Consider the following 27,413-nt stretch of genomic DNA (forward strand, 5'->3'; position numbering starts at 1 on the left):
CCTGCAAGAGTCCCACTCTCCTCTGAGAATGGAAACTCCCAGCTGCATAGGAGACGTGCTCTGGTGTAGCGGAGGAGAAAGCGGCGGACGTTTGTGGCTGAACACCCTCAGCATCACTCACATAATCAGAACACAAAGAGGATGCTCACACAAATGGTTCCCCATTAGTCTGAGGCACAGTGCTCAAACATACAGTACAAACACTTATCTAAATGAAAAACAATTACACACTAATTGTTCCGCTAAGCAGTTGCATGTGTTTAGGTGTGTGTCTGCCCGGAAGACAGCCGATGCCAGCAACCTGTTCAGTTTCAAGGGAAGAGCAAGCACACACGCACACACAGCTAGGGATGGCGGAAAGCACCTCGGGGAGAGCAGCGCAAGAGTGAGACTTCAAAGGGGCAAGTGAAGGAAATAGAAGAGCGATGGAAAGAATAAACATGTCTTCCTCTGACAGCAGCTTTCCAGTGATGGCTGCAGAACACTGCCATATCTGTGAAATAGAGATGAGGGGGGCTGCGTCTGGAACAGACGAGAGAGCAGATCTGGACGAGAGGACAGTAGCCTGTTATCTTTGGCATGATCGTTTACTGTATTTGCATATTCTTCTTAATAGAGGACAATTACTCTGGGAAGACAGATAGGACAAAACTGGAGTAGGAGGTGCAAGAGAAGGGGGGGGGGGGGGGTGTAATAATTCCTGTAGTCAAACTGTAATTAAGGCTGTGCAAGAGAAGTGGGAGGCAAATGAAGAAAAGGCTGATGGTGTGACAGAACAAAGCGAAAGACAGAAGTGGCAGAGAGAGAGAAAGGAAGAGGGGAGGGTGAGGGAGAGAGATAGAGGGGGAGGGGAAGAGGAGAGAGGCAGAAAGAGACAGAGAGAGAGGAAAAGTAATTGAGAGGGAATGGAGGGAGAGAGAAGATGAGAGACAGAAAGGAAAAAGGGAGAGGAGGATGGGGAAAAAAAGAAATGAGAGGAGAGGGTAACTGACAGGAAGAGAAAGAGAGAAGTGGGAGACAGAGGGGGAGATAAAGAGAGAAATAAAGAGTGAGTGATATGGGGGGACAATAGTGTAAGAAGAGAGTGAAAGAGGTTGCAGAGATATATAGAAGGAGCAGAAGAGACACGGAATGGAGAGAAGAGAAAGACAAAGCGACAGCGAGAAAAAAGAATAGAGAGAAATGAAAGAGAAAGCAAGAGGGAGAGTTGCTGGGAGAGAGAGAAAAGCAGAGACAGCCATGGTTTGTATATGGTTTATTTGTTAGCTTGGCTACGTAAAGTTCAAAAGTCAATGAATGCCCATGAGGGAGCACAGAAGCAGAAAGAAAGAGAAGGCAGGAATGGAGCAAGCAGGAGTTTGAGAGTGAAAACAGAAAATGAGAGGCAGTAAAAGACAGAGGGCAGAAAGCCAATTTAGCTTTCACAAGTAATCATCCTGGTAAAGCCTTTGAAGGAGATGTGTTTTTAGTCCTCAACCATTCTGACAGCTTTTGGTGTAACTGATACATTTAAAGCTAAGAACTGTTCTGCAAATCATGCAGCAACCACTTTCCAATCGAAGCCAATTCCCAAACGCCAGACCTCTTTACGACATCAGTCCGGCCGAGATTAAATGAAATGCGCGTCAACAAAAACAGACTTTAAAGACCACATCTGTGCTCCTCGTTTGTCTAAACAGGATGGGTAAGCATCTTCATCGAGCTCTGGGATTTGGTGAGTTATCGGCCTGTGAGAATGAACTGAGACAGACGAAAGGCAGCAGAAAGAAAGGCAAAATGAACAGAGACCAGGCAAGTATAACAGGTGATGGTAAATGAAAAGTGGTTGTATAAAGAGAGGGCAATAAGGGGTAGCTAGCACTGAGAAAGAAAGAAAAAGAAAGAAAGACAGACAGACAGATAGCACTGGAAGGAAGGAAGGAAAATGAAAGGGAGAGACAGAAATGCAGAAAGAGAGAGCACTGGCTGAAAGGAAGGAAGGAAAGAAGGAAGGAAAGAAAGAAGGAAAGGAAGTTATGCTGGAGACCGCCTTGCAGCTGCAGTAATTGCTCCGCTGTCTTGCTCTGCTGCCCATGTAAGGTAATGTAATATGTGAGCGAGCAGAACAACCTGCGCTGAGCCGAAACACACACACACACACACACACACGTCTTGCTATACATATGAGGACGTCCATAGGTTTCTATTGATTTTTGCGTTACTGTAGCTACTATAATGTACTGTAGCCTAAACCTAAACCTAACCTTATTCTCAGTATGCAAAAGGCAAATTTTGCTCTTTTAGTCTTCAAATACAAAAGTAATTTGGCAAAAACAACACATTACAGGAGCAAAACATTCAAACAGTCCTATCATAGTGAGGACATTAGGTCCTCACAAGTATAGCACTGCAAGTACACACACACACACACACACACACCCCTATATGCAACTACTATGTATTCTCACTTGCAGTCTACATGGACCATTAAGAGCCTCACATGTACAATGCAAATTTACACACAGAGCTTTTAAGGTTGTGCACACTTGTATCCCGTCCAGTACCCTGACAAAAAAAACAAGAACTTGAAAACAAGATGGCACATTCTTTCACGATCAGTCAACAAAATCTAACATCGTATATGTGCATGTGCAGGAACCTGTCTTAAGACAGCAGTTCTCATGTCTTGAGGCGGTATCTGTTTTGTTCTAATGACAGGCTTACTAAAACAGGTACTTCAAATATATACACGTGCACGCAGGCACACACACGGCCTCTGGCTGGGTACTGCTTTACTGATTTTCTTTTCCATGTAGTGTGACTCACCACTCAAATATAAGCCAAAGCCCCACGACGACCCTAATCCACACTACCCCCCAAAAGTCATCTCCTACCGGGCACTTACTCCAGTCAGTACACCTGGCATCTAGACGGGCACCGGGCTGCCTAATCTCTCCTGTATGCCAAGGAGCCACACATTGTCAGCATAGCTGCTGTCCCAGCCACAGATGCCTGCACAGCCTCAGCCAGATTAGAAAGCATTCTGCCTGTGTCCTCTGCCAGCCATTTACGAAGGACGTTTTTGTGAAGGCTGAGACAATCAAAGTAATGAATGAACAAGGTCTGCTCAGCTTCCTTTGGGGTGATTTTCTCAGTTGTAGTAACTACAGTCAAAGATTGAGGATATTTTGCCTGTTAACATTAAACAACCGGCATACATACATACTGCCTTTCAGCCAAATTTGCTGTTTTGAGTTTTAATAAACCTGCCATTCACATGTGTCACGTAGATTTGAAACACAGCACAGCGGCCATTCACCAACATTATTCATCATCAATCCATATAGTGCTTTAATCAGGATGTTAATTTGATAAAATCAACTTAATGATCATCGACAAAATAAAAAAATACATTTTAATAGAACATGTTGGGCAGCACGGTGGCGTGGTGGGTAGCGCTGTCGCCTCACAGCAAGGAGGGTCTGGGTTCGATTCCCCTGCCGGGTGACCGGGGTCCGCTCTGTGTGGAGTTTTCATGTTCTCCCCGTGTCTGCGTGGGTTTCCTCCCACAGTCCAAAGACATGCAGTCAGGCCAATTGGACATGCTAAATTGCCCCTGGGTGTGAGTGTGTGTGTGACTGTCTGTGTCTGTCTGTCTGCCCTGCGACAGACTGGCGACCTGTCCAGGGTGTATCCTGCCTTCCGCCCAATGACTGCTGGGATGGGCTCCAGCAGCCCCCGCGACCCTGACGGAGAAGCGGCTAAGAAAATGGATGGATGGATGGATAGAACATGTTGATTTTTGGACTTTGATGACCGTTGAGTTGCATCGAGTTATCATCGAGGTCAAAGCAAATCAAGTGAAAACAGAGCAATATGGAGACTTATGAGCCAGTATAGGCCTTATGAGCCAGTATAGGCAGATAGAACAACAAGTCATGGGCGGGCAGTTTTTAGAGTGACTTTCTTAGAACTAGGCCGACTCATTAGCGTAATCAACATCATTGATTTGTATAACGCGTGTCAGCATGTCGTTTATGAATGGCTGCGTCTGGGCGAAGCATGGATCCCCCCTGGAGAACAAGCTGCAGATAAAAACCTCACGCACGACCATCTAAAGTGCGGCAGCATTTCAGACAGAGACCCAACAATGTGAGCTCTGCAAATTGTAATTGGTTTATCACAGCAGTACAACTGCTTTGCATGAACACTAAAAGTGAACGCGCTTTGTCACAGCAAAGTTACAGCAGCAAGACAGTACCACAAACGTTATACCATTTATTGTTGCTCAGCCATTTTATGTTTTCGGTTTGCTTTACCAGCCAAGAATGAGCGAGAAAATGGCTTAAAGTAACATTACAGTCTGTAAATCGCTTCAATTATTTCCCTTGCTCCACACTGATGAAGTGATTACCTTAACAGCATATTAATCCAGTGATTAAATACATCCATTTTAAGTCCTAACTATTTCAGCTCAAGAACTTATGTCCAAAATACTGTAAAAATACTGATTCTCCATACAGTGATTACATCTACGTGTTACAGCAATCCTTTTGAATTTGAGGTCCAGTATTTCTGTTCAGGCATCTGACATACAAGGTCTTTTATTATTATTAATAACTCACTAAATAACTAGGTCATATAATAATAATAATAATAATGTCATAGAACAGCATGCAAATTAGAATCATATTGAAATATGCCACTATTATTATTATTATTATTATTATTATTATTATTATTATTATTACTTATGCATCTCTTTTTCTGATGTTGGGCTGCAAACCATGATTACCAGTTAAGGCTGGGATTTGTTGCAGACTAATGCCCTGCAGTGTGTACTTTGTTTCTTGTTACATTCACTTGTTTTTAAGAGAAGATGATGGAATAAAACATTGAAACATTAATGAGGCCAAGTTTTTTTATATTTATTTTGGGTAAATAAATTGCTATCAATAAAAAAGTCTTTAAAATAATCAATGAATCAGTTGTTAGATTAATCAACTAACTGAAAAAAAAGGATCATTAGGTGCATGACTAGACTTTATTTTTTATGAGGGGTCTTAAAAGCAGGTGTCTGCCAAATTATGTACAGACCTTGGTGTGGTAAACACAAGACCTAACCTAAGTTCAAATACCTAAAAGGCACAGCAGTTTTTTGTATGAATGATATTTTCTTTTCTTTTTTTTTCATCTCAGAGTGCATAACAGTGCTTAGCTTTCATTAATGTCTCCAGATTCCCTTATGATTGGGGTTTGAATGCGGACATCAGATTAAGTAGATAAAATGTGCATGTATGATCTCCAAAGTAGCACTGTCAAATATTTTCTCTAAATACACCAACAAAGAAAACTAGCTATTTCATTACATCAGGTGTGTGAAAACAAGGAAAACACCAAAATATGCTGAGAAGAGATGCTTCAGAACCACGGTCAGGAACAACTCTACTATAACAATAAACAGTATAAGGATATGTATTAATATAAAGATTATGTATTACAGAGACAATTTTGTAGGTCTTATACGAGTGACATGGCTAAGAAGTCAGGATTTTGCTTGAAAAATGTTTCTGCAAAAAGGATCACACAACACGATGGTGGTGGTGTACCAAATTGTCTGGAAAGTCAGGATGCAGCAGGAAAGTGCTGGTTTATGACTTACAATGCCAGCATTTCCTTTTAAATATAAATAACTTTGTCTCGGTCACGTCAGACTGCATTCCGTCTAGGTATCTCTGCGACAGCCGTGGTGAAGAGCTTGTTTATAAGTCATGAGTAAAAACATGTTGCAAGCAGCACTGGGTTAAAAAAAAAAAGAAGAAGAAGAAGAAAAGGTTCAGCAGCTTTTGGTATTCACATGCTGGGATTCTGGCCTTTCTGGGACTTCAGAAGAAAAGTTAAAGGAAATATTAGAACAAATAAGCACCACTTTCTATGACATTTTAACCTGTGTGCGCAAAGGTCTCAAATTCACCAGCTGGTGAAGTGTCAATGAGTAAACACTTCTTTTAAAGCATTCACAAGCCTGTATCATATTTGCTGTAAGTGTCATGGAGAGAAAAAGACTTCTTCAGTATATTATATTTTATATATATATATATATATATATATACACACACACACACACACACACACACACACACACACACACACACACACACACACACACATATATATATATATATATATATATATATATATATATATATATATATATATATATATATATATACACACATACACACACACACACACACATATATATATATATATATATATATATATATATATATATATATATATATATATATATATACACACACACACACACACACACACACACATATCAGGGGTGTATACTTTAAAAAAAACCTCAATGTGCACAAGAACATGCCAATTCTGTTATGAACTAGCCAAGGTTTTGCTCAACCCAGTGGTCATGGAACAGTAAAGCATGCACACATGCACAGTTAGACAAAAGGTCTTTAACTAGCGCAGTAATTCTTAGTCCAGCAGCCCAGACTAGTACCTAGGTTTTCTACAGTTGATGTTCATGGCTCAGTTCCACAGGCATGGATTAAGCCCAGTCTTGGACTAAACCTGAACTAAGGTGCTAAGGGCAAAGCATCATCAGAAATTCTATTTAGTCTAGCTTTAATCTGGGCTTTGGAACCTACACTATGTAATTAGCTATTATTTTTATTTTTATTTTTCAAAGCAAAACTAGACATTTATTGTAGTTTCAGGAAAAATGTGTAGAAAGCTGTAGTGCAGGCATATCAAACTGGGGACCTTCCAGGCCAAAGTGCTACAGAGATCAGTATTTACCCTCACTTAATTCTCTGAATACAGTTTATAAAGGCCTTGCTAATTAGCTGATGAGCTGAATCAGGTGCGTTGAATGAGCCAGCATGCTGAAGTCTGCAGTGTTTTGGCCTGCAAGAACTGGAGCTTGATACTTATGCTATAGTGTATTTCAGATGAATGATAAGATATTAGTGCAGAGGTCTTTAAATTTCTATCCTGAATCCACTTTCAGGTCCTGGATTTTGTACTAATTGGTATGTATGACACTAGGTGGACAATAAGTTACATCAACAGGTCAGTGATCTACTGGTCATTACAAAATCCAGGATATCAAACTGGACTGAAGGTCTAGATTTCAAGATGGTTTTTGTTGTGTGTTGAAAAAAGAGGAGGCTGCCAACTCCAACCTGTAGATACAGCTCTTGGAGGTTGAGAACCATTGAACTAGGCCCTTATTTCAGAGGTTTCAAGCGCTATCAATAAGCATAAGGGTTGTTGTGGCAGCCAGAGCTGAAGGGCCAACACCTTTTTTCCCCAGCTACTGTAAGGTCAGGCTCTTTTGTGACTCACTGTCAAAGAGAATGCAGCCTGCCTTCTCTGGTGCACTGACCAGAGCACAAATCACAAATCAAAAAGTCACAAACACAATCATGGACCAACACATTACACTTATTCTCAAGTTATGCTATTATATTTTATGTTATATGAATTATATTGGTTAGCGTATAAATGCACTTACACATTCAGTATCTTCTTCATGGAAGACACATGACTAAAAAGGGAATGCCCTCCATCATTTGGATGGAAGGGTGCTAGAGTTGACACTCACCAGAGAGAAAGCATGTCATCATACAGTAAACCCAGGCCGCTAAAGCTCCACAAATAGCAGCAGTTATGACAGTACTGCCAAATTTGGAGCACTGCACCTTGGAAACTGGGCTCAGGCTAAGAATTTAAGAGCCATCAGCTGTACAGTGTCTGCCTCCATGTGTGTTTCTGTCATCTGTGTGAGATCAGTAGCGATGGTTAAGGGTGGATGATATGGCAAACATGATTACATTATCCAGTTTGAGAGTTGAGTAGTGGTGGCACAGGTTTGACACTAGGTATGGGCATCAGCCGGTTATCAGCAGGGCTGAACGTTATATCAGCTATATAGGGAACAAATGAATTCAATCTATTCCTCTAACAAATCTAGCCTGAAATAGCACACACTCACATTGTGTCAGGCTGTGTATTTCTTCTTTAACATGACAGTCTTTAAGGCGCTCATCTCAAAGCTGCACTATGCACTGATTTTTTTGTTAAAATCGAAAGAACCAGCACTACTGTGTCAGGAAAAAACAGAGAGATAAGATGTGATGACAACAGTAGATAAATCCTTCACCATGTTTTGACATTCTCCGAGTACTTTTTTCTAAGAAAAACTGGTATCGTGCCAGCTCTAGAACTGAGGTTTGAGAAGGAGTCAAAAACACCCAAATGTATTAGCATAACAGCAGAGTACAATGATGTGTTAATGTATGCAAAAAAAAACCTAATTTAACTATGACAATGCCATTTCAAGAAAAGAGTCCACAATATTCAGCTTTTTAAAGCTTAAATATATTTATCAAGTTCATCACTGACATAGTGCATGAAAAGAAATAAATCAATATATTTTGATATATACTTTATGATTACAGGCCTTTTTTTAATTGCTTACCATATAAAGGCCACATAATAGGCACTGAAGTCTCAAATATGACTAAATAAATTACTAAATTAACATCAACCCTTGCTCAAATGTATCTCTGTTTCCATATTAATGCAAAACAAATAACAAAAAATGGATCATTTACATGTCCTTGACATTATTTAGCTTTAACACACCATTTTATTTGCCATAAAAATTTCCACAATTAAAAGTTGGCAAATTAAATTTTATTCAATATTAAATTGTGCCCATTTTGTCCATCTTTGACAGTGACAAAAGGCAGATTAAAACTTTTTTTCAGACTTTCTTTTTGCAGTATTCATTATAAAGTCACGTCATACATGACTTCAAATTAATGTTACATGGTTTGATAACACTGTCGATAACCTTCAGACCAGGGAGTGCGGCAGTCAGTTTTACACAAAGTACAATATAAGGCAATTTAACTTCTCAAGGATATTTGGTGCAAAAATAAATATGGTTTAGTGAGGTGGGAAAAGTTGTTTTTTGGTAAGCGTAATATGGAAGAGAAACTACGGTGGACAAAAAATGTCTTGACATTAAAAGATTTGGCCCTAATCCTGTAATGACTCTACTCTAGTGCAGTTTATAAAGTTATGGTACAATAACTGGTTTTAAAGGCTACCCATAACTGCTCTTAATCTGGTCTTTATAACAGATGCAGTAATTTAGCTCAGAAAAGCATACTGTGATGTGAGAGATCACAATAAGATTTATATATTGTGATATTTTCCAACGCAATCAGAGGTGGGGTGATAAGATTCAGTTATACACTTATACCTGCATGCAAGCAGGCATGTGCCTGAGAGGTGTGTTTGTGTATATTCCTGTCTACAATTTTCACAACTCTGTAACAGTGCAAACTGCAGTTTTCACATAAATACTTACATTCATCTCCTGTGCTTCTCACTAAAAAACACTGCTATCTATCTCAATAGCTTTAAATTGGCAAATAAATTTCAGCTGTGGTAAAACTGCAGCCAGGCAAAGTCAAAAAGCAGAAAAAAAACAAATACACCCACACAAACAAAACTCAAACAGTCAGACAGAAAGAACTCCAACAGCCGCTTGCGTAAACGGCTAAGCATATTCCCCCATGGAAGTTTTCTCTATACACTACAACTGAAAGCCTATAGAAACCTCCAGAAGTATTAGCCCCTCACCCTGCCACAGAGTGCTTCGGAAGCGGTACTGTAAAATTCTCTCTAGGGTTTAAGGCGCAGGGCTGAGACATGCCTGTCATTTCAATTCTCCAAACCAGGCCCAAAAACTGCGGGAAGAAATAAACGCTTGTCTTATTTATTTCTTTATTTCCAAGTAACCTCTTTTGCTCTAAATCATCCTCTATTACCCTGTTCATCACTGGGAAGAATGAAAAACACTAAAGAATGGACATTTTCCCCTCAGTGGGCACACTGCGCAAGCCCCCCCCCTTTCAAACTTTTAAACAAACAGCCATTATCATTGTTAAAGCTGAGATTATAGGTTTACTGAAAGACAAAAATACTCTAATTCAGGGTCTTCTGAATTTTCATGCTTCTGGCTGTGTGACCTTGACATGTTATCACTACTTTACCACGACAGCATGACAAGTTCCAATTATAAGCCACAAGTGACATGGTACACGTTTATAATGAGGTTAACAGGCCTTTGTATGATCAAGGTCTACTAAAGTGAGCATAAGCTTTACGACTGAATGGTGGGGATAAAGATTCACATCCTCTTTCATTCCCATGCACTCACTCACACACATGCTACCACATTTGTAGCAGCACAATTAAAAGCCCCCAGTGTCACCAATGGTAAAGGAGAGAGAGCATGCAGCAAGCTTCAGAAGATAAAGATGGTAATTAAAAACCAATTTGACTTCTCCTCGAGAGAATGAAGAATGATTCGTATAGCTTACATCCCTTGCATAAACCAGTGTTAGGCCTCCTAGCACGCTGCCCACTGCCAAGGCATTCAACACCAGACTGGCTCATCAGCTTTCAAAAGTTGTGCTATACGAGTAATCTGGAGAAAAAGAGGAGTGTATGTCTTTTTCGGGGAGGAGGTCATAAGTGAACGAAGCACAGAAAGAAAAGTAAACAACAACAGCATAAAAAAATTACTTTTCTGTAAGTCCATACGAATATGGAAGGGCTAGAGAGAGGATGATCTCAGAGCCCACGCAAAAATCCATCTCTTTAGCCTTCGTTTCATCCAAGAATGCTGGTGGGTGGCAGGGCTTCAAGGCTGAGGCACCACGAGCCCTCTAGCCAACACTAATGGGAGCTCTCAGTACAATAGGTTGGCACAGCCCACTGTATGACTGGTTGGATGTAAAGAATAAGGAGGGGGAGGGCTGTCTTATAGATAGATAGGGTGGCCAGACTGAAAGAAGAAGCACAGACAGAAAGAGCAAAACAGCTACGCACATTTAGAGAGAGAGAGAGAGAGAGAGAGAGAGAGAGAGAGAGAGAGAGAGAGAGACAGAGAGAGAGAGAGAGAGAGAGAGAGAGAGAGAGAGAGACAGAGAGAGAGAGAGAGAGAGAGAGAGAGAGAGAGAGAGAGAGAGAGAGAGAGAGAGACAGAGAGAGAGAGAGAGAGAGAGAGAGAGAGAGACAGAGAGAGAGAGAGAGAGAGAGAGAGAGAGAGACAGAGAGAGAGAGAGAGAGAGAGACAGAGAGAGAGAGAGAGAGAGAGAGAGAGAGAGAGACAGAGAGAGAGAGAGACAGAGAGAGAGAGAGAGAGAGAGAGAGAGAGAGAGAGAGACAGAGAGAGAGAGAGAGAGAGAGAGAGAGAGAGACAGAGAGAGAGAGAGAGAGAGAGAGAGAGAGAGAGAGAGAGAGAGAGACAGAGAGAGACAGAGAGAGAGAGAGAGAGAGAGAGAGAGAGAGAGAGAGAGAGAGAGAGAGAGAGACAGAGAGAGAGAGAGAGAGAGAGAGAGAGAGACACTGAGAATATTTTTCAGTTCTGACACACGATCAAACTTTAAGAGCCCGTATATTTTCTGCAGCTGATGGGTTAGACTACACCTGTCGCATGCCCTCACTTCTGCACAACATTAATTACTTCTAAGACACTTTGACTTTCCGAATGTGGGTAATTAAATCAGGCACTAAAAAACCTTGCAGGCTCTCAAAACATCCCCAAATCCACCATACTCACATATTAGACCCGTCACAATTTATCAATTAAACTCATTTAACAACTAAACAAACCTCCTCAATGAATTGATCAGTTGGTAAACTGCAATGAGTTAATGCCTTTCTGGAATCTTTGAACAGCCCACTTTATTGTACTGACTTTTAATTTGAATAATGAGTAGATTATTCAATTACTAACACAATAAACAACCCAAGTGTGTGAGGGGAGAGTGGAGCAACCTACATACTTTTGTAGGAAGCCCTCTGTCTTCTTTGCAGAAATGCTGCCCTCGGAGTTCAATAAACCACTGGGACTGCAGAGGCAAGACACGAGGAGTAGGGTTCAGGGGGTGCTTTCAATTCACCAGCGACTAAAGCCACGGGAACAAAGGCTCGGGATGAAGGTTTGAATGTGGGTTTGAAAAAGGGTGGGTGTGCTGTAAAAAGGCGCCGTCGTTTTTGTTTCTTTTGGTATGCTTCCCCCCATGTGAGCTTGTGTGACACAGTGGGTGTCAAATAGAGAGAAAGAAGTGTTTCTTGTATAGAGACTGGTTTCATCTTACCATTTATACATTCTGAGCCATGCAGTCCCACTGTTCATGGTCACCTGTTGCAATACAGACCACTTTTCTGTGTAGAGAGGAAGAGGCTTCAACAAGGAAAGCACTGTTGACAAAGTAGTGTGAGCTTACTGATTGGTCAGTATTGGTCCTCTATTCTAAAAGAACGTCTTACACATCTGGAGTAGCCAGTGGGGTAATGGGGCAGTTGTTTTTTTAGAATATGTATTAATAGCACTAAAACTAAAAATCAATGTTGCTGTTTAACACCAGTACAGGTATAATATTATTGACTTTACAACACTTAGCCCTAGTAAAATACGGGGTGTGTGTGTGTGTGGGGGGGGGGGGGGGTCTCTGGGCTAGCTAAGCATTTAACTGTGTTTCTGTTTTAACTGTGTTAACTGTGTTGACGTTTTTGATCTCAGGCTGGTTTTACAGGCACTCGCAGAAACAGTGTTGATCATGAGAAGAAACAGAAACGGGATGTAAACAACGGGAAGGTTCGTCCAGGCCAAAGTAGAGGCTTTTTGGTGGGACTGTTTTTTTTTGGTCCACATTCAAGCCTAACACAACCGAACTGGACACCTCAAAGCGTGATTTGAGATGCAGAGCCAATTCACCGCCAATCCATCAACAGCCCCACGACACGCACGGTCAAAGAAATGAGATCACGCTCGTGTCCGAGCGCACTACTCAAAAGCAGCGGGCTCATCCAACTGCAAGGAGCTCGATGCTCCACTCGCCCCTCTCTCGTTTACGTGCGAGGCTTAATGAAATAGCCTCAACTCTCTGCTGCCCCGTGCGTCGTGTCCGTCCCGCCTGTCTGTAACCTGCGTGTCGGCCCGCGGTCATCTCTCCCTTAGCTCGGGGCAAACCAGAGCATGACATGACACCGGCGCCACCAAACGGGTCTGATGTTCAGTCCGCGACCAAATATCCAAACCACAACTTCCACAACGGCCGGAGGACAAAACAAACTCATCCTGCCCGGCGGAACGTTCAGCTGTTTTCAGACTTAATCTCGAGGACAACCGATTTAGAGAGAAGGGACACGATCGTGAAGAACGCGCTTTGCCTGCCTTAGCTCAGATAAAGGCATTAGGGCAGACCTGGGGCTCTAAAAACACCCTGTTGCGTTCGAGCTTTAACGTTACTCGGCTCCATCGCACTCAAAACACTGATAAATGCCTTCACAACGAACAGACTGCTGCAAAAATGTAGGTGGAAGCAGTATGGTCGCAGCTCCTTCGCTGGAGGGATTAGAGTAAGTGTTCAGGAGCCAATCCCACCTGCTGCCTTAAAACGATCAGAGGAAGAAACACCCCGGGAGGCCACACCTTGCCTTAACATGGCGCACCAAAACTAAGTATAAGGAATGGGGGGAGTCCGCTATGTTCGTGCGTCGTAATGATGATCACGCTTTGCTCAGCCTGCGTCCTGCGTGGACCGTCAACCTGGACCATGCGTGCAAGTTGCCAGTTGCCAGCCCGGCCCACACGGGACGCCTGACTTCATGCAGCTCCAAGTGTCACTGGCCGCTGTTAAAATCAGCGGGTCGCGTCCCTTCACTTAACGCCAGGTACACAAACTTAACAAGGGCTACTTTACCTTGGCTGGACAGCAGAATGACGCCAAGAATCAGCCAGCTGCTCCCCATCGTACTGTCGGAGCTGTTAGTCTCGCTCGCCAGTCTTCTTGTAAAGCGCACAGTCCTGAGAATACACAATCCGCAGTCCTCAAGCCCCCCGAGCCTCAGTCATAAATGGTCCTCGCGTGACGTGCACTCACTTTGAGAGACACTTGTGTCGTTCGCCGGCTGAGGGCGAGATCCAAGTCCGTGGATTAAAGGTTTCACCACACGAATCAGCGTTCCGTTTCCCCGTCGTTGGTCTCCTGTCAAGCTCCACACTTGAAACATCTGAAAGTCCTTTCCCCTCCTCGGGTGACGGGTTTGCGGACAAGCAGCCAATGTTCTCGGTGTGTTTGTGAGGTAAAAGGTGTGCGGACGGTGAAGCAGCGTCCAGGCTCCAGACTCCTTCCGCTGGAGCGAGTGGAGTGGAGTGGAGGGGGGCGGGCGATGTTGTGACGTCAGGCAGCGTCACATAAACTGCCCAAACCCAAAGGTTGGAAACCCCTCACAACTTCATAGTTAGGCTTGCAGAATCTGCCCCTCTCGGTTCACTCCAGGCACGAAACTAGAGCGTTTCCTTTAAATAGGCCAGTCTCAGGAAAGCCCCTGTCTTACTAAGACCGCTGAGGAATGAACTGAGAATGTCCATGCAGGGAAAAACATCCCGCCTTTAGTTTTCTTAAGATATTATTCCAAATCAAACAGAAAACACGAGACATTTAAGCTGGTGCTTTGTTGTTTTTTGTTAGCCAATGACAATAAATGCTGCTTAGATGATGCTCAGTTTATAGGCTGCGCCATAAAAATAACACGAGATGTGTAGTGCAGCGTTCTGCTACTGGCTGGCGCCTGAGGCTCTGGAGGTGTGGCTATGCAGATGACCGCAAGCAAAGGCTAGTGATAGCGCGTGCCCTCGAGAAAGGACCGCATGTTGTTTGTTGTTGTTGGCTGTTAGTTGTAACATAGTTGTGTTTGAGTGTTATTTCGTGTCGGAGGCTTTGGGTCCTGTGTGTGACGGGGGTCACTTCGGGGTGAAGAGTGTGGCTAGTGGTGATGTCCCCCTCAACATCAGCGTCTTGCGTGTCAACGCCTTTTATTAGTTTGTTATCTGCATTTGTAGTTGGGGTTGAGTTGGTGGCGCACTGGTGTCAGACTGGGGATAAAGGACTTGCTCCCACCCTGTCCATCCTGCTGTTCCAGTCGCTGCTACATCAAAGAACAACTTTTGATTTCCCTTTGGATTTTAAGTTGATGCTGAAACTGAATTTTGAAAAGCTGTGAAAAAAAATACCTTCCTAGATTCCTTGTCAAGCTTCTGTCTAATTGAAAACAAAATCTTAGGAAATTCTACAAATGCAAACTACATAGGAATTACAAGTTACTGCTAAAAATCTTACATTTGAAAAAAAATGTTTTACTGATGCCAGGCATGTTGCCTGGAGGAGAAAAGGCCAACACTCCTTTAGAATCTTGATGTCTCCTGAAATGTGGGGAAAGTCTATCCCATCGTACTGCAGCAGTGAAAAAAACGTGTCCCACACTTTTTGGTTGTGGACTTGCACGCTTACATGTCATATTTCTTGATTGAGCAAAAGTGCACAAGCACAAAATACCATTACTGACTATTGGATATTACTATTCTCCAGTAACCAACAGAAATGTTTAAGGGTAGTCACAGACATTTTCCTGATTTTAATGTTCTTCCTCAATATTTCTGAAACAATGTATTAGAATGTTACCAATATGTTGAACTGTGGTACAAGAATACACAACACATGCCAAAACTCAGAGAGACCCTCTTGTCTGCATGTTAGCCCAGGTTCTGGTCCTTTAATTCAGATTCCTTTATTGATCCCAGGGGGAAATTGCAGTTGTTACAGTTGCAGCCACTTATGTAAAAATAAACACTTTACTAATCATTTAAGACAATATATAGACATTTACAGTATGTACACAGGATTTAAGTACTTATGAGTATAGTAAGGTGGCGGTGATTGTGATAGTAATATGAAACATCAGGTATAAAGCAGTTACAATTATTTAAATTAAGTTAGTGTCCCTCTGAGTTATTGCACACACAATTGTTATTATTGCACATATGAACAGTTTCGTATTGAGTTTTGTGAATCACACACAGAGGACGGAGTTATAGAGTTTGATGGCCACAGGTAAGAATGACTTCCTGTGGCGCTCTGTGGTGCATTTTGGTAGAGTGAGTCTACGTGAATCTATTAATAGATTAATCTCTATCCTACAACATGGATAATATTTCAAGTGAAAATGCATCAAGTAATGTAGTATTAAAGAGTTATAGAGATGTATGTAGCTATCTATGTACATTAGTTGCTTTATATGCTGGCTACTCTAATCTTGTTAACTGCAGACAACACTGGGTGACTACCAAATTGTATGTAGCAACAGATGGGCTACAGTCAGTGACTGTCACTAGTAACAATAAAGACTAAAGCCTAAAATAAAGGCTAAAGTTGGTCAAAAAGTCAAAAAGTGAGAAGCATCATCAAATAGCAATCCATGTAGATGAGATGGAAAAAAGAGCATCATTGTTCCTGTATTGCAGGACAAGTAAACATATGTGTGCTAGCACACACACACACACACACACACACACACACACACACACACACACACACACACATATGTAAATTCATCTTCTCCATGTGCAAAATATGTATTTATTAGAACAAAAGACTGAACTAACACATCATTATAACAATAATTGATCTCATATATAACATCAGTCACACACCTATCCCAGCGGTCATCGAGCGGAAGGCAGGATATACCCTGGACAGGTCGCCAGTCCATCGCAGGGCTAACATCAGTCATTAAAGTGGAATTGCATTTTTTCTAAATTCCTTCAATTAAAATAAAATTATTAAGATATAAACAAAGTCAGCGTGGTTTGATGTGAATTGCTCCATTTTAAAGAAACTTACAGAGTCAGAATTGTTCACAGTGGTGAACCAGATCCAGATGTCCACTTCTAAAAGTTCCTTCACAGGACATTATTAAATGAGATAGTTACAAGCACTCCTTTTGATGTTCAGTGATTTTGTTACACAGTAGTTTTGAGAAGTTTTAGGCCTAAAACATGTTATTGAAGTCTATTTTTTGGGGAGGTACGTGTATGGCCCCACAGAAAATACACTTCTTTCAGATTTACCTTTGTTAAAATTACATATAAAAACTCTGACAGCATATAGGTTTAGTGTATTTACTGGTGGTTTGGAATAGTAAATTAAATTGTTATATTTGTGATACAGACATTGTGATCCCTGGTTCCAGTGTAAAGAAATCTGAGCTGGTAAGTTTCTTCACGGTGAACAATTTCACATCAAATCTCTGTCAATGACTTTGTTTACATCTCAACTAATGAATTATGTAGTTACTTGCCTTGTAGCAGGTAATGCAGCCAGCTATGTGTGTCTGATGAATTTTGATTGACTACTCTGATGTTTGCCACATCCACATTATTTAAAATCATTCTCTCCATTTGAAAATGAGTCATTAACTCTAGTAATTAAATAGTCCAGTCAATGAAAAGTTCCTTCTCTGGTAAGAGTGTTTGTGACATGAATGGAAAAGGCCTATACACTGGAAAATATGTTGTAAAGTTGTTTTAGTGTGTAAAGTGACCATACAGGAATTTCATTCAGTTCATACAGGAGATTTTAGCATATAAACAAGGTGATGTTTTATGATCTTATCTTAATGAATGTAGACAGGTTACTAACTAGGAAATGTGCCTAAATTAAGAGCTTATTTTGAAACACCTGTGCTGACCAGCTGACTCCCTGACCAAAACAATACAACTAATTAATCAATTAATAAATTGAGGCAGTGGAGTGATGAATTCAGTGTTGCCTGATGATTTCTCCCCCACACCATATGCATACTAATCACTTACCTCGCTATGCCATCTGTTGACAGTTTGATGCTATTGCGCACACCATTCGTGTTGCACCTTCTTGCAGCTACTTGACCTTGACTCCTCAGGCTCCCTCAGGATGAAAAAGTTGACGCTTTCTCATTTCTTAACAAATGTTCAGTAAACAAACTGAATATTCATAGCACATTATATAACGTGATGGTGCGATACTTCTTCTTATTCTTTCGGGTGCTGCTCCCTTTAGGGGTCGCCACAGCGGATCATCTGCCTCCATCCATTGCCTCCTCTCCTTTCACACCAACCATCTCCATGTCCACCCTAACTACATCCATAAACCTTCTCTGAGGTCTACCTCTTCTCCTTCTACCCGGCAGCTCCATCTCCAACATTCTTTGACCAATATATCCACTATTCCTCCTCAACACATGTCCAAACCATCTCAACCTGGCCTCTCTGGCTTTATCTCCAGTGATGGTGCGATACTAAATAGTGGCAAAAGATACTGAGGAAAGTCTTTTTACTTAAGCTTACCTTACCCACATGTCTTCTTGTGTCAGCATGTCAGCAATGTGTGGGTGTATGTAACATATAAGAGATCACACCTGAATACGTTCTCTGCCATGTTGGTCATACATGTGCTTTGTTACTGTCCACCACTGAATGAAGCTAAGCTGATACATAGTCCCACAGGAATCGCTCTATATAGATACTCTGAGAAACTGTTTTCAAGGGGGAAAATGTGACTGCACCAATACATATAATCATAATATGCCATCCAAGAGGAATTAACTATTTGAAAAGGAGGATGAGGTCTTTAAGGATTTTTATGATTTAGGATGTTTACAGTTACCTAATCAGAATCAGAATCACTTTATGTCACCAACGATTTTCCACATACCTGTTGCAAGGAATTTGTCTTGGTGAGTGCACATGTGTGATATATGACATATTAAACAGCCCAGACAGTAGACAGACTGTTAGCAAGTATTTAACTAAGGAAAATTACAATAAAGTACAGTAAATAAAATAAAGAGTACAAACGAGCCATGGAAAATGAGCTATGTTTGGATATCTGTACCTGTGCAGATATGTATGTAGATCTGAGTAAACATATATATTATACAATATGCTATAATATATATTATATTTCCAAAAGTATTCACTCACCCCTCCAAATCATTTAATTCAGGTGTTCCAATCGCTTCCATGGTCACAGGTGTTTAAAGCCAAGCACCTAGGCCTGCAGACTGCTTCTACAGACATTAGTGAAAGAATGGGTCGCTCTCAGGAGCTCAGTGAATTCCAGTGTGGTTCCGTGATAGGACGCCACCTGTGCAACAAGTCCAGGTGTGAAATTTCCTCACTACTAAATATTCCACAGTCAACTGTCAGTGGTATTATAACAAAGTGGAAGTGATTGGGAACGACAGCAACTCAGCCACGAAGTGGTCGGCCACATAAAATGACTGAGCGTCAGTCAGGTCAGTGCATGCTGAGGCATGTAGTGCGCAGAGGTTGCCAACTTCATGCAGAGTCAATCGCTACCAGTGGTGGACAAAGTACACAAATCATGTACTTCAGTTCAAGTAGGGCTACCCAAGGTTAAATATTACTCCAGTAAAAGTAGAAGTTCCTCCCTTTAGACCTCCACTTGAGTAAAATTACAAACGTATTTACCTTCAAATGTACTGAAGTATCAAATGTAAAAGTACTAAAAGATTAATTATGACTTTTATGTCCTATTACCATATTTGTAACAAGACTCTTGCTTTATCAACTCATTTAAGGTGAAAATACTCGTGTCACTCTTGTTAAACCAATCTCTTAATAGAATGTCATTGATTAGTTTGACCCAAAAGTCTATTAAAATTATCATAAGCACAAAACACTGAAGGCAAACAAATTCCATTAGGTAGAACCAAATGGCTCTAATATCATTTTTAACAAGCAAAGTTTCAGTTTAAGATTTATTTGCAACTTAATTACAAGTTTACATTTCTTAACTTTCTTTAAATTCAGGATCACATATGAGTTTTCTTTTACTATATTGATCTGTAGGTTTCTGTTCCTAAACATAAACAAGCAAAAACAAATGTACTATAAAATAAAAGTGTTTGTATAAATTCAGGAAAAAAAACACATGCTAGTCATAACTGCATACGTGTACATATTTCTATGCTGTAGTCTATTTACACAGAGTTAGGTTAGTTCATCATTTATATTGAATAGACACTCACAAAATTTTACGATGCTGTGCTGACATTGAACCGTATGCTTGCACTGGTCAAAACAAGCTCAAAACCAAGTGAACGCTGTGCCCTGATTGGTGTTCTTGCTTTGCGCTTCATTTTGACGTTGTGTTTTTGTACACACACAAACCAAAAGGACCCACAGATTTCATGTAATATAATGTAGTAAAAACTAAGATATTTGACTTTGAAAGTAAAAAGTCAGCCAAAATGGAAACATTTCAGTAAAGTACAAATACATGAAAAAACAACTTAAGTACAGTAACAAATTACATTTACTTACTGTCCACCACTGATTGCTACAGACCTCCAAACTTCATGTGGCCTTCAGATTAGCTCAAGAACAGCGTAGAGACCTTCATGGAATGTGTTTCCATGGCTGAGCAGCTGCATCCAAGTCTTACATCACCAAGCGCAATGCAAAACGTCGACTGCATTGTGCCAAGTGTTAAATTTGGTGGAGGGGGGATTATGGTGAGGGGTTGTTTTTCAGGAGTTGGGCTCAGCCCCTAAGTTCCAGTGGAAGGAGCTCTTAATGCTTCAGCAGTCCAAGAGATTTTGGACAATTTCATGCTCCCAACCTTGTGGAAACAGTTTGGGGACGGTCCCTTCCTGTTCCAACATGACTGCGCACCAGTGCACAAATCTAGGTCCAAAAAGACATGGATGAGCGAGTTTGGTGTGGAAAAACCTGATTGGCCTGCACAGAGTCCTGACCTCAACCTGATAGAACACCTTTGGGATGAATTAGAGCGGAGACTGTGAGCCAGGCCTTCTCATCCAACATCAGTGTCTGACCTCACAAATGCGTTTATGGAAGAATGGCGAAAAATTCCCATAAATACACTCCTAAACCTTGTGGAAAGCCTTCTCAGAAGAGTTGAAGCTGTTATAGCTGCAAAGGGTGAGCCAACATCATATTAAACTCTATAGATTTAGAATGGGATGTCACTTAAGTGATGACTGAATACTTTTGGAAATATAGTGTAGTATAATAATAATAATAATAATAATAATAATGATGATGTTGTGAACATTTATTAAATGGAGGGGTCAACTGTTATTTTGCCATCACCTTGCTGATGTAGATGTTCTAAAGCGTGGGCAGACTACATCCAATGCTCATTTCTACTACCATCACTATCACTTCCATTTTATGAAATTTGTTCTAACTATTCTTTAATTGTATGTCATAACAGTTTATTCTGAGAATTAATCTAGAAATTGAAAGGCCTATTTAAAGTAGTGCTACAAATACAACCTAATCTCTACTAATTACCACAAACATTGACTATGTTTACATACATGAATTTTTTTACAAAAAACTGTTTAAAAACGTCTGTTCTTTTTTTATCTATTTCAATATCCAGTGATATCCATTTCTCACAAAATCTTTAACATAATAAATGTCTCTTCTTCTTGTCAAAAGTGCAGCTCTATTGACTTTTGTCACTCATGCTTTGTGTCTCAAAGCAAAGGTTGCAGACAAAGGTCCTATTCCTCTACTTTTATGTCAACGAAAGCTGTCTTGTTTTAAAGAATGCTTTGAACGAATGCTGCCAAGAAATGCTCCCTTTTCTCCCGTTTCAGAATTCAAAGGACTGATGTATCCCTCGAGATCTCCAGTCACCAACAGTCCTTCATGGATTGAACCTCAGTAGGCCAAGATGTGTCGGCACAGTGCCAAAGAGATATTTTTTCATACTAATGCTATCAAAGTCTCTTCTATCTAGCCTACAGCCTCCACCTCAAGACATGTCTCTTTGGTTTGGTGTCAAAAAGCTGTCATCACATGTGTGATATTACTGAAAAAGTCTTAAAATGTTACCATGCGTGAGTTAGTAGAGCAATCTCAGCATTTACACGTCTAAATCTGTTTCCAGAAGTTCAGCCAATATTGGCCTCAGCCACATCTTTTAATCAGGCTAAGCTTAGGTCGACTAAAACGTAGTCAGACTATGATAATCATATCATAGAGCTGCAGTAACTACAGAGGTATAAAGTTGATGAGCCACACCATGAAGGTATGGGAAAGAGTTGTTGAAGCAAGGCTAAGGCGAGAGGTTCAGATCAGTGAGCAGCAGTTTGGTTTCATGCCCAGAAAGAGTACCACTGATGCAATTTTTGCATTGAGAGTGTTGGTAGAGAAGTACAGAGAAGGTCAGAAGGAGCTACATTGTGTCTTTGTGGATCTAGAGAAGGCATATGATAGGGTGCCAAGAGAGGAACTGTGGTACTGTATGAGGAAGTCAGGTGTAGCTGAAAAGTATGTTAGGGTGGTGCAGGACATGTATGAGGATAGTGAGACAGTGGTAAGGTGTGCGGTTGGAGTGACAAATGGTTTCAAGGTGAAGGTAGAGTTACATCAGGGATCAGCTTTGAGCCCTTTCTTGTTTGCAATGGTGATGGACAGGTTGACAGATGAGGTCAGGCAGGAGGCTCCATGGACCATGATGTTTGTAGATGACATTGTAATCTGTGGTGAGAGTAGAGAGCAGGTGGAAGAGAATCTGGAGAGGTGGAGGTTTGCACTGGAGAGGAAAGGAATGAAGGTCAGTAGAGACAAGACGGAATACATGTGTGTGAATGAGAGGGAATCAGGTGGAAAGGTGAAGATGCAAGGAGTAGAGGTCGTAAAGGTGGATGACTTCAAATATCTTGGGTCAACCATCCAGAGCAATGGACAGTGTAGAAAAGAGATGAAGAAGAGGGTGCAGGCAGGATGGAGTGGGTGGAGACAGGTGTCAGGGCTGATGTGTGACAGAAGGATAGCAGCAAGAGTGAAAGGGAAGGTTTACAAGACAGTAGTGCGTCCTGCTATGATGTATGGTTTGGAGACTGTGGCTCTGTCTAAAAGACAGGAGGCTGAGCTGGAGGTGGCGGAGATGAAGATGCTGAGATTTTTGTTGGGAGTGACAAGGATGAACAAGATTAGAAATGAGCAGATCAGAGAGACAGTGAAGGTGGAGCAGTTTGGAGATAAAGCCAGAGAGGCCAGGTTGAGATGGTTTGGACATGTGTTGAGGAGGAATAGTGGATATATTGGGCAAGAATGTTGGAGATGGAGCTGCCGGGTAGAAGGAGAAGAGGTAGACCTCAGAGAAGGCTTATGGATGTAGTGAAGGTGGACATGGAGATGGTTGGTGTGAAAGTAGAGGAGGCAATGGATAGGGCAAGATGGAGGCAGATGATCCGCTGTGGTGACACCTAAAGGGAGCAGCCGAAAGAATAAGCAGACATGATGACCTCTTAGTTAGACTAACTGTCTTAACTGGCTAATATCAAACAATTGGTGTGCATGTAAATATAATGAATAATTTCTAAAATATAATTACTGTGGTAAAACAACAGAAAAGACACAGAATCACAGACACAGCCAATAATCAGGTGCTACAGATGTAAAGGTTGATAAACACTGGAATATTTTTTCACTGGAATATCGATAAAATCATTTAATGTGTTGTTTAATAATTCATATATTAATAACCAGAGATAATCAACATCAAGCAATGATGATGTTCAGCATCACCAAATAAAGTATCATCTGACAGATCTGATGAAGATCTGATAAAAATCCATAACTATGTTGCTTGCTGCTTTAGTAACACACAGAGCCCTTGACAGAGATGTTCAATTTTAAAAATGTACATATTCAAGCAGCAAAAAAAGTTCAGTGCTCATGCCTCGTGAATAGAGTGGCAGTGCTACCTTCCGCCCACAGACATTGTCTTCTTACTGTTCCTAGTTTCTGCAGCATTAAGTTTTTTTTTCTTTTTTTGCATTCACATGCTGTTCAGTTGTCCTCAGTTTGCACTTTACAACTCTTATACAATTAAAAAATACAATGGTAAGAAATACTCTAATCACTCTCTAGGACTTATTCTCTTAGAATCCGTTTTGATGACTAACCACTATTCTAACTATTAAGAGTCATTTTGAGGTGTTTAGGGCAGTGATTGCAATTTGAAGTTTGCATTGAGAGCCCACGTGTTCCAAGACACTCCAAATGTAAGGCTAATCTCTATTCATCATTCAGTCATGAGTTACATGGTGATCATGCTCTAATGCAGTTTTTTGTTTTACTACAAAATGTCTACTGAAGAAAGTAGAAAGAGGGAATCCAGACTCTCTACCTGTTAATCTGGGAGCCTTTAACAGAGGAAACTTAACTAAAGAAATGGCCAAGTACAGAGACCATGTGATCATTCTGACCATGGCTTTGTTCACCTCTTCCCAGTGTATAGACAGAAACTCAAAACCGACAAGCCTGCCATAACAACAGCAAAGAAGTGGACCAGTGGACACCTCTACAGGGCTGCTTTGAATCCTGGACTGAATTGGACTGTTTTTGAAGAGGCGACAAAGAGCCTAGATGAATATACAGATACAGTGATGTCATACACCAGTTTTAGTGAGGAGAGCAGCATTTCAACTACAGCGTGGGTGAAATACAGTAATGACAAACCGTGGTTTTCAGCTGAACTTAACAACAAAGCTGACAGCTTTGAAGGAAAAGGAGGCCGCATTCAGCAGTGGCGACAGAATTCTCTACAAAGAGGCCAAATACAAGCTGGAGACTTCAGAAACTTAAATTTGGAAAGACCTGGAAGGAATCGCCAACTACAAGGTAAGGAAAAACTCTGCTTCTTTTTAACAGCCACCAACTCACCAATGACCTTTATGACTACTCCTGCAGATTTGAAGCCCCCATTCATCTCACCATCAACAAGCAGGACATTAATAGGTTTTTCAGCAGACAGTTATTGATAAAACCTCCACAGCCAGACAGAGTCTCTCTATCCACCCTAAAGCAACTGCTGTGACCAACTAGTGCCAATTTTCTCCAACATCTTCAACAAAGCACTGGAACTCTGCTCTGTTCCCACATGCTTCAAAACATCTGCCATCATTATAGTCCCCCCAAAAAAATTACTGCACTAAATGACTTCAGGCCAGTAGCCCCGTCTGTAGTTATGAAGGTATTTGAACACCTGGTCCTCACCCACTTGAAAGCCATTACACACCCTCTGCTGGATCTCCTGCACTTTGTGTACAGAGCCAACAGGACTGTTGATGATTTAGTTAACATGGCCCTGCACTTCATGCTAAAGTATCTCAACAGTCCTGGAACCTATGCTAGAGTTCAGCTTGTGGACTTTAGCTCAGTTTTCAACACTGTAGTACCACAGCTGCTGCAGGTTAAACTGTCACACCTGTCTGAGCCAGATCCCATCTGCCAGTGCATCATGGACTTCCTGACAAAGAGAGGACAGCAGGTGAAGCTAAGAAAACAAACATCACAACTTTGGGCAATGGCTATAGCCCCCAGACACGCAACACAGGTGTAGCATAAGGTTGTTTAATCTCACCCGTTCTCTTCAGTCTCTATACCAAGGTATGTGTCACTAAGGAATCAGTTGTGAAGATCCTGAAGTCTGCAGATGGCACCACTGTGGTGGACCTCATAGCCGATGGGGATGACTATGTCCACAAAATGGAAGTCGAGCAGCTTGTCTCCTGGTGCAGCACAAACCACCTGCTGCTCAACACACAAAAGACTGTAGAGATGGTGGTGGACTTCAGGTGCAGGTGATGAAGCAAAATATCAGCTGACCCATCTCATACTGGACATCATCTCCTCGTACACTTATATATAATACACTTATGCTATTAGACTAAAAAGCTAAGTATCAAAGGATATTTAACCAGTTTGAATCATTTCATTAAAAACATTTCATTAAACAAACATTTCATTAATAATAAATTGACTTTATAAGATTTTAGAGCAAACCTCATTCTGGAAACTGTGGGAAAACCAGGGAAAATGGTCTTCATGTCAAATAAGTTGAAGGTTTTCACAACGGAAGAAGCCCCTTCAGATTAGCTAAAGCGAAACCTAATGCTGAGAAACCTAATGCAAGTCATACAATGTTAGATTCTGACAAAGACTTGTTGCACTTACATAAGGTCTTTGAGCAAACTTTAAAGAAACAATTAAAAGAATGGCACGTGTACTAATGCATTCATTTTTAAACACACAATGTTTTAATATGACAGATTTATCATGCTGTCAGCTAACTAATCCATTTTCTGTAACAATATTTATTGTTAGATATAATATAAAAATTATTTTTAGCAAGTATAGTGACCTAGATAAAGTTTAGTTTACCATGGCACCAGCATATGTCTGTCTATTTGTAGTTTTGCCCCTGAACTGAGAGTATTCTCCTCCACAGTTTAATCCAAAATCTGTTTAGTAAAAATAGCATTATCCTTTTCCTCCAGATAATTAGAATATCATTATACATTCCTCAGTCACACTTTCCCGCCATTTCTTAGTCTAATCGTTTTTTACTGCCACTGTTGTTCTCACTACATATTTGTTCTTTGTTTAATTAAAGGTGGCATGGCTGTGGTTTCACTCGCATTTTCTGATCATAGGGTCAGTATTTAGAATGCCTGCACCAATCCAGAGCCCCTTGAGTTATTCATCTTCAAATCAGGTCATTCCCCGATTATGCAAGACATTCTAACTTATTTTTCTATACATGCCTACTTTGGGTCATTGGGTCTTTGTGGGTTTCTTTACCTGAATGTTAGGCTCCAGTGAGATGAGGCAGCAGGAACAATCAAGATGATCAAACATATTCTTAAAAGTCTTACTCCGGAACTGCAGATATCTAATCTTACAAAGTATTTGTATGAATTATAAGTAGCAAGAGCAGTTTTAGTGGTTTTGATTGTCTGTTAGTTCAATTACCACTGGCAGTAATTGTGTTGATGTGATATACTCTAAATGCAAATGATGTACATATTTAAATCAGGTCCTTTCAAAACACTATTTTTTAACTATTCAGAGCTTTTCATGAAGGTCAGCTTGTGTTATTTCTAGGAATTTAATTCCTATGAAGTCGCAAATGTGGCCGGATCACTTAAAAGAGTTTAAAAAAAGCATGTTTTGCATAGTGATGCTCCATTTTAGTGGACTTTAAATTAGTTTTCTGTTTTTTTGTTGTTTTTTTAGAGTCAGTGTTCTACTTACAGAAGTGAGATCCAGTCTTCCAGCCTTGGATCACCCGAAATTAATGCAGCACTTCATTAAATACAAATTAGCATATCTCAATAGAGCTATATTGTGTCTTTTTGCAGCTAAAAGTGAACACTGAAATAACCTTGAGTGGTTTAATAACCTTGAATAAGGAAAATTTCGGCATGATTTTGCTAAATGTCAACTTGCAATAAAAACTACTAATGCTTGTGTGGGGACAAACGTCTGGGCTGATTATTATTGATTCAAGAAAAATGACTTTTCACCAGGGTATTCTTAATGGCAGGACATAATTAAGATGTCATTATATATTTTTCATCATGGCTGCCTCACACCAACCTGTACTAACTTTCAATGCAGCTGTGACTTGGCCATGGTGGTT

At 40.8% G+C, this 27,413-nt stretch overlaps 1 protein-coding gene across 3 annotated transcripts in view; it reads right to left on the minus strand.

Annotated features, from left to right (window-relative positions):
* pvrl2l (PVR cell adhesion molecule related 2 like) overlaps nucleotides 1-14,366 on the minus strand; it is a 185,688-nt gene extending 171,322 nt beyond the window's left edge. The window contains exon 1 of one of the 3 annotated variants that reach the window (XM_037538484.1): nucleotides 13,803-14,362. In XM_037538484.1, the coding sequence (XP_037394381.1) occupies nucleotides 13,803-13,851 (49 nt within the window). In that variant the 5' untranslated portion in view covers nucleotides 13,852-14,362. Of the gene's footprint in view, nucleotides 1-13,802 lie in introns of all 3 variants that reach the window. The other 2 variants (XM_017708498.2, XM_017708497.2) reach the window with 2 other exon arrangements.
* Between the last annotated feature and the right edge of the window lie 13,047 nt (nucleotides 14,367-27,413).

The sequence above is a fragment of the Pygocentrus nattereri genome, chromosome 1, assembly GCF_015220715.1.
Source record: "Pygocentrus nattereri isolate fPygNat1 chromosome 1, fPygNat1.pri, whole genome shotgun sequence".
Classification (NCBI taxonomy): Eukaryota; Metazoa; Chordata; class Actinopteri; order Characiformes; family Serrasalmidae; genus Pygocentrus; species Pygocentrus nattereri.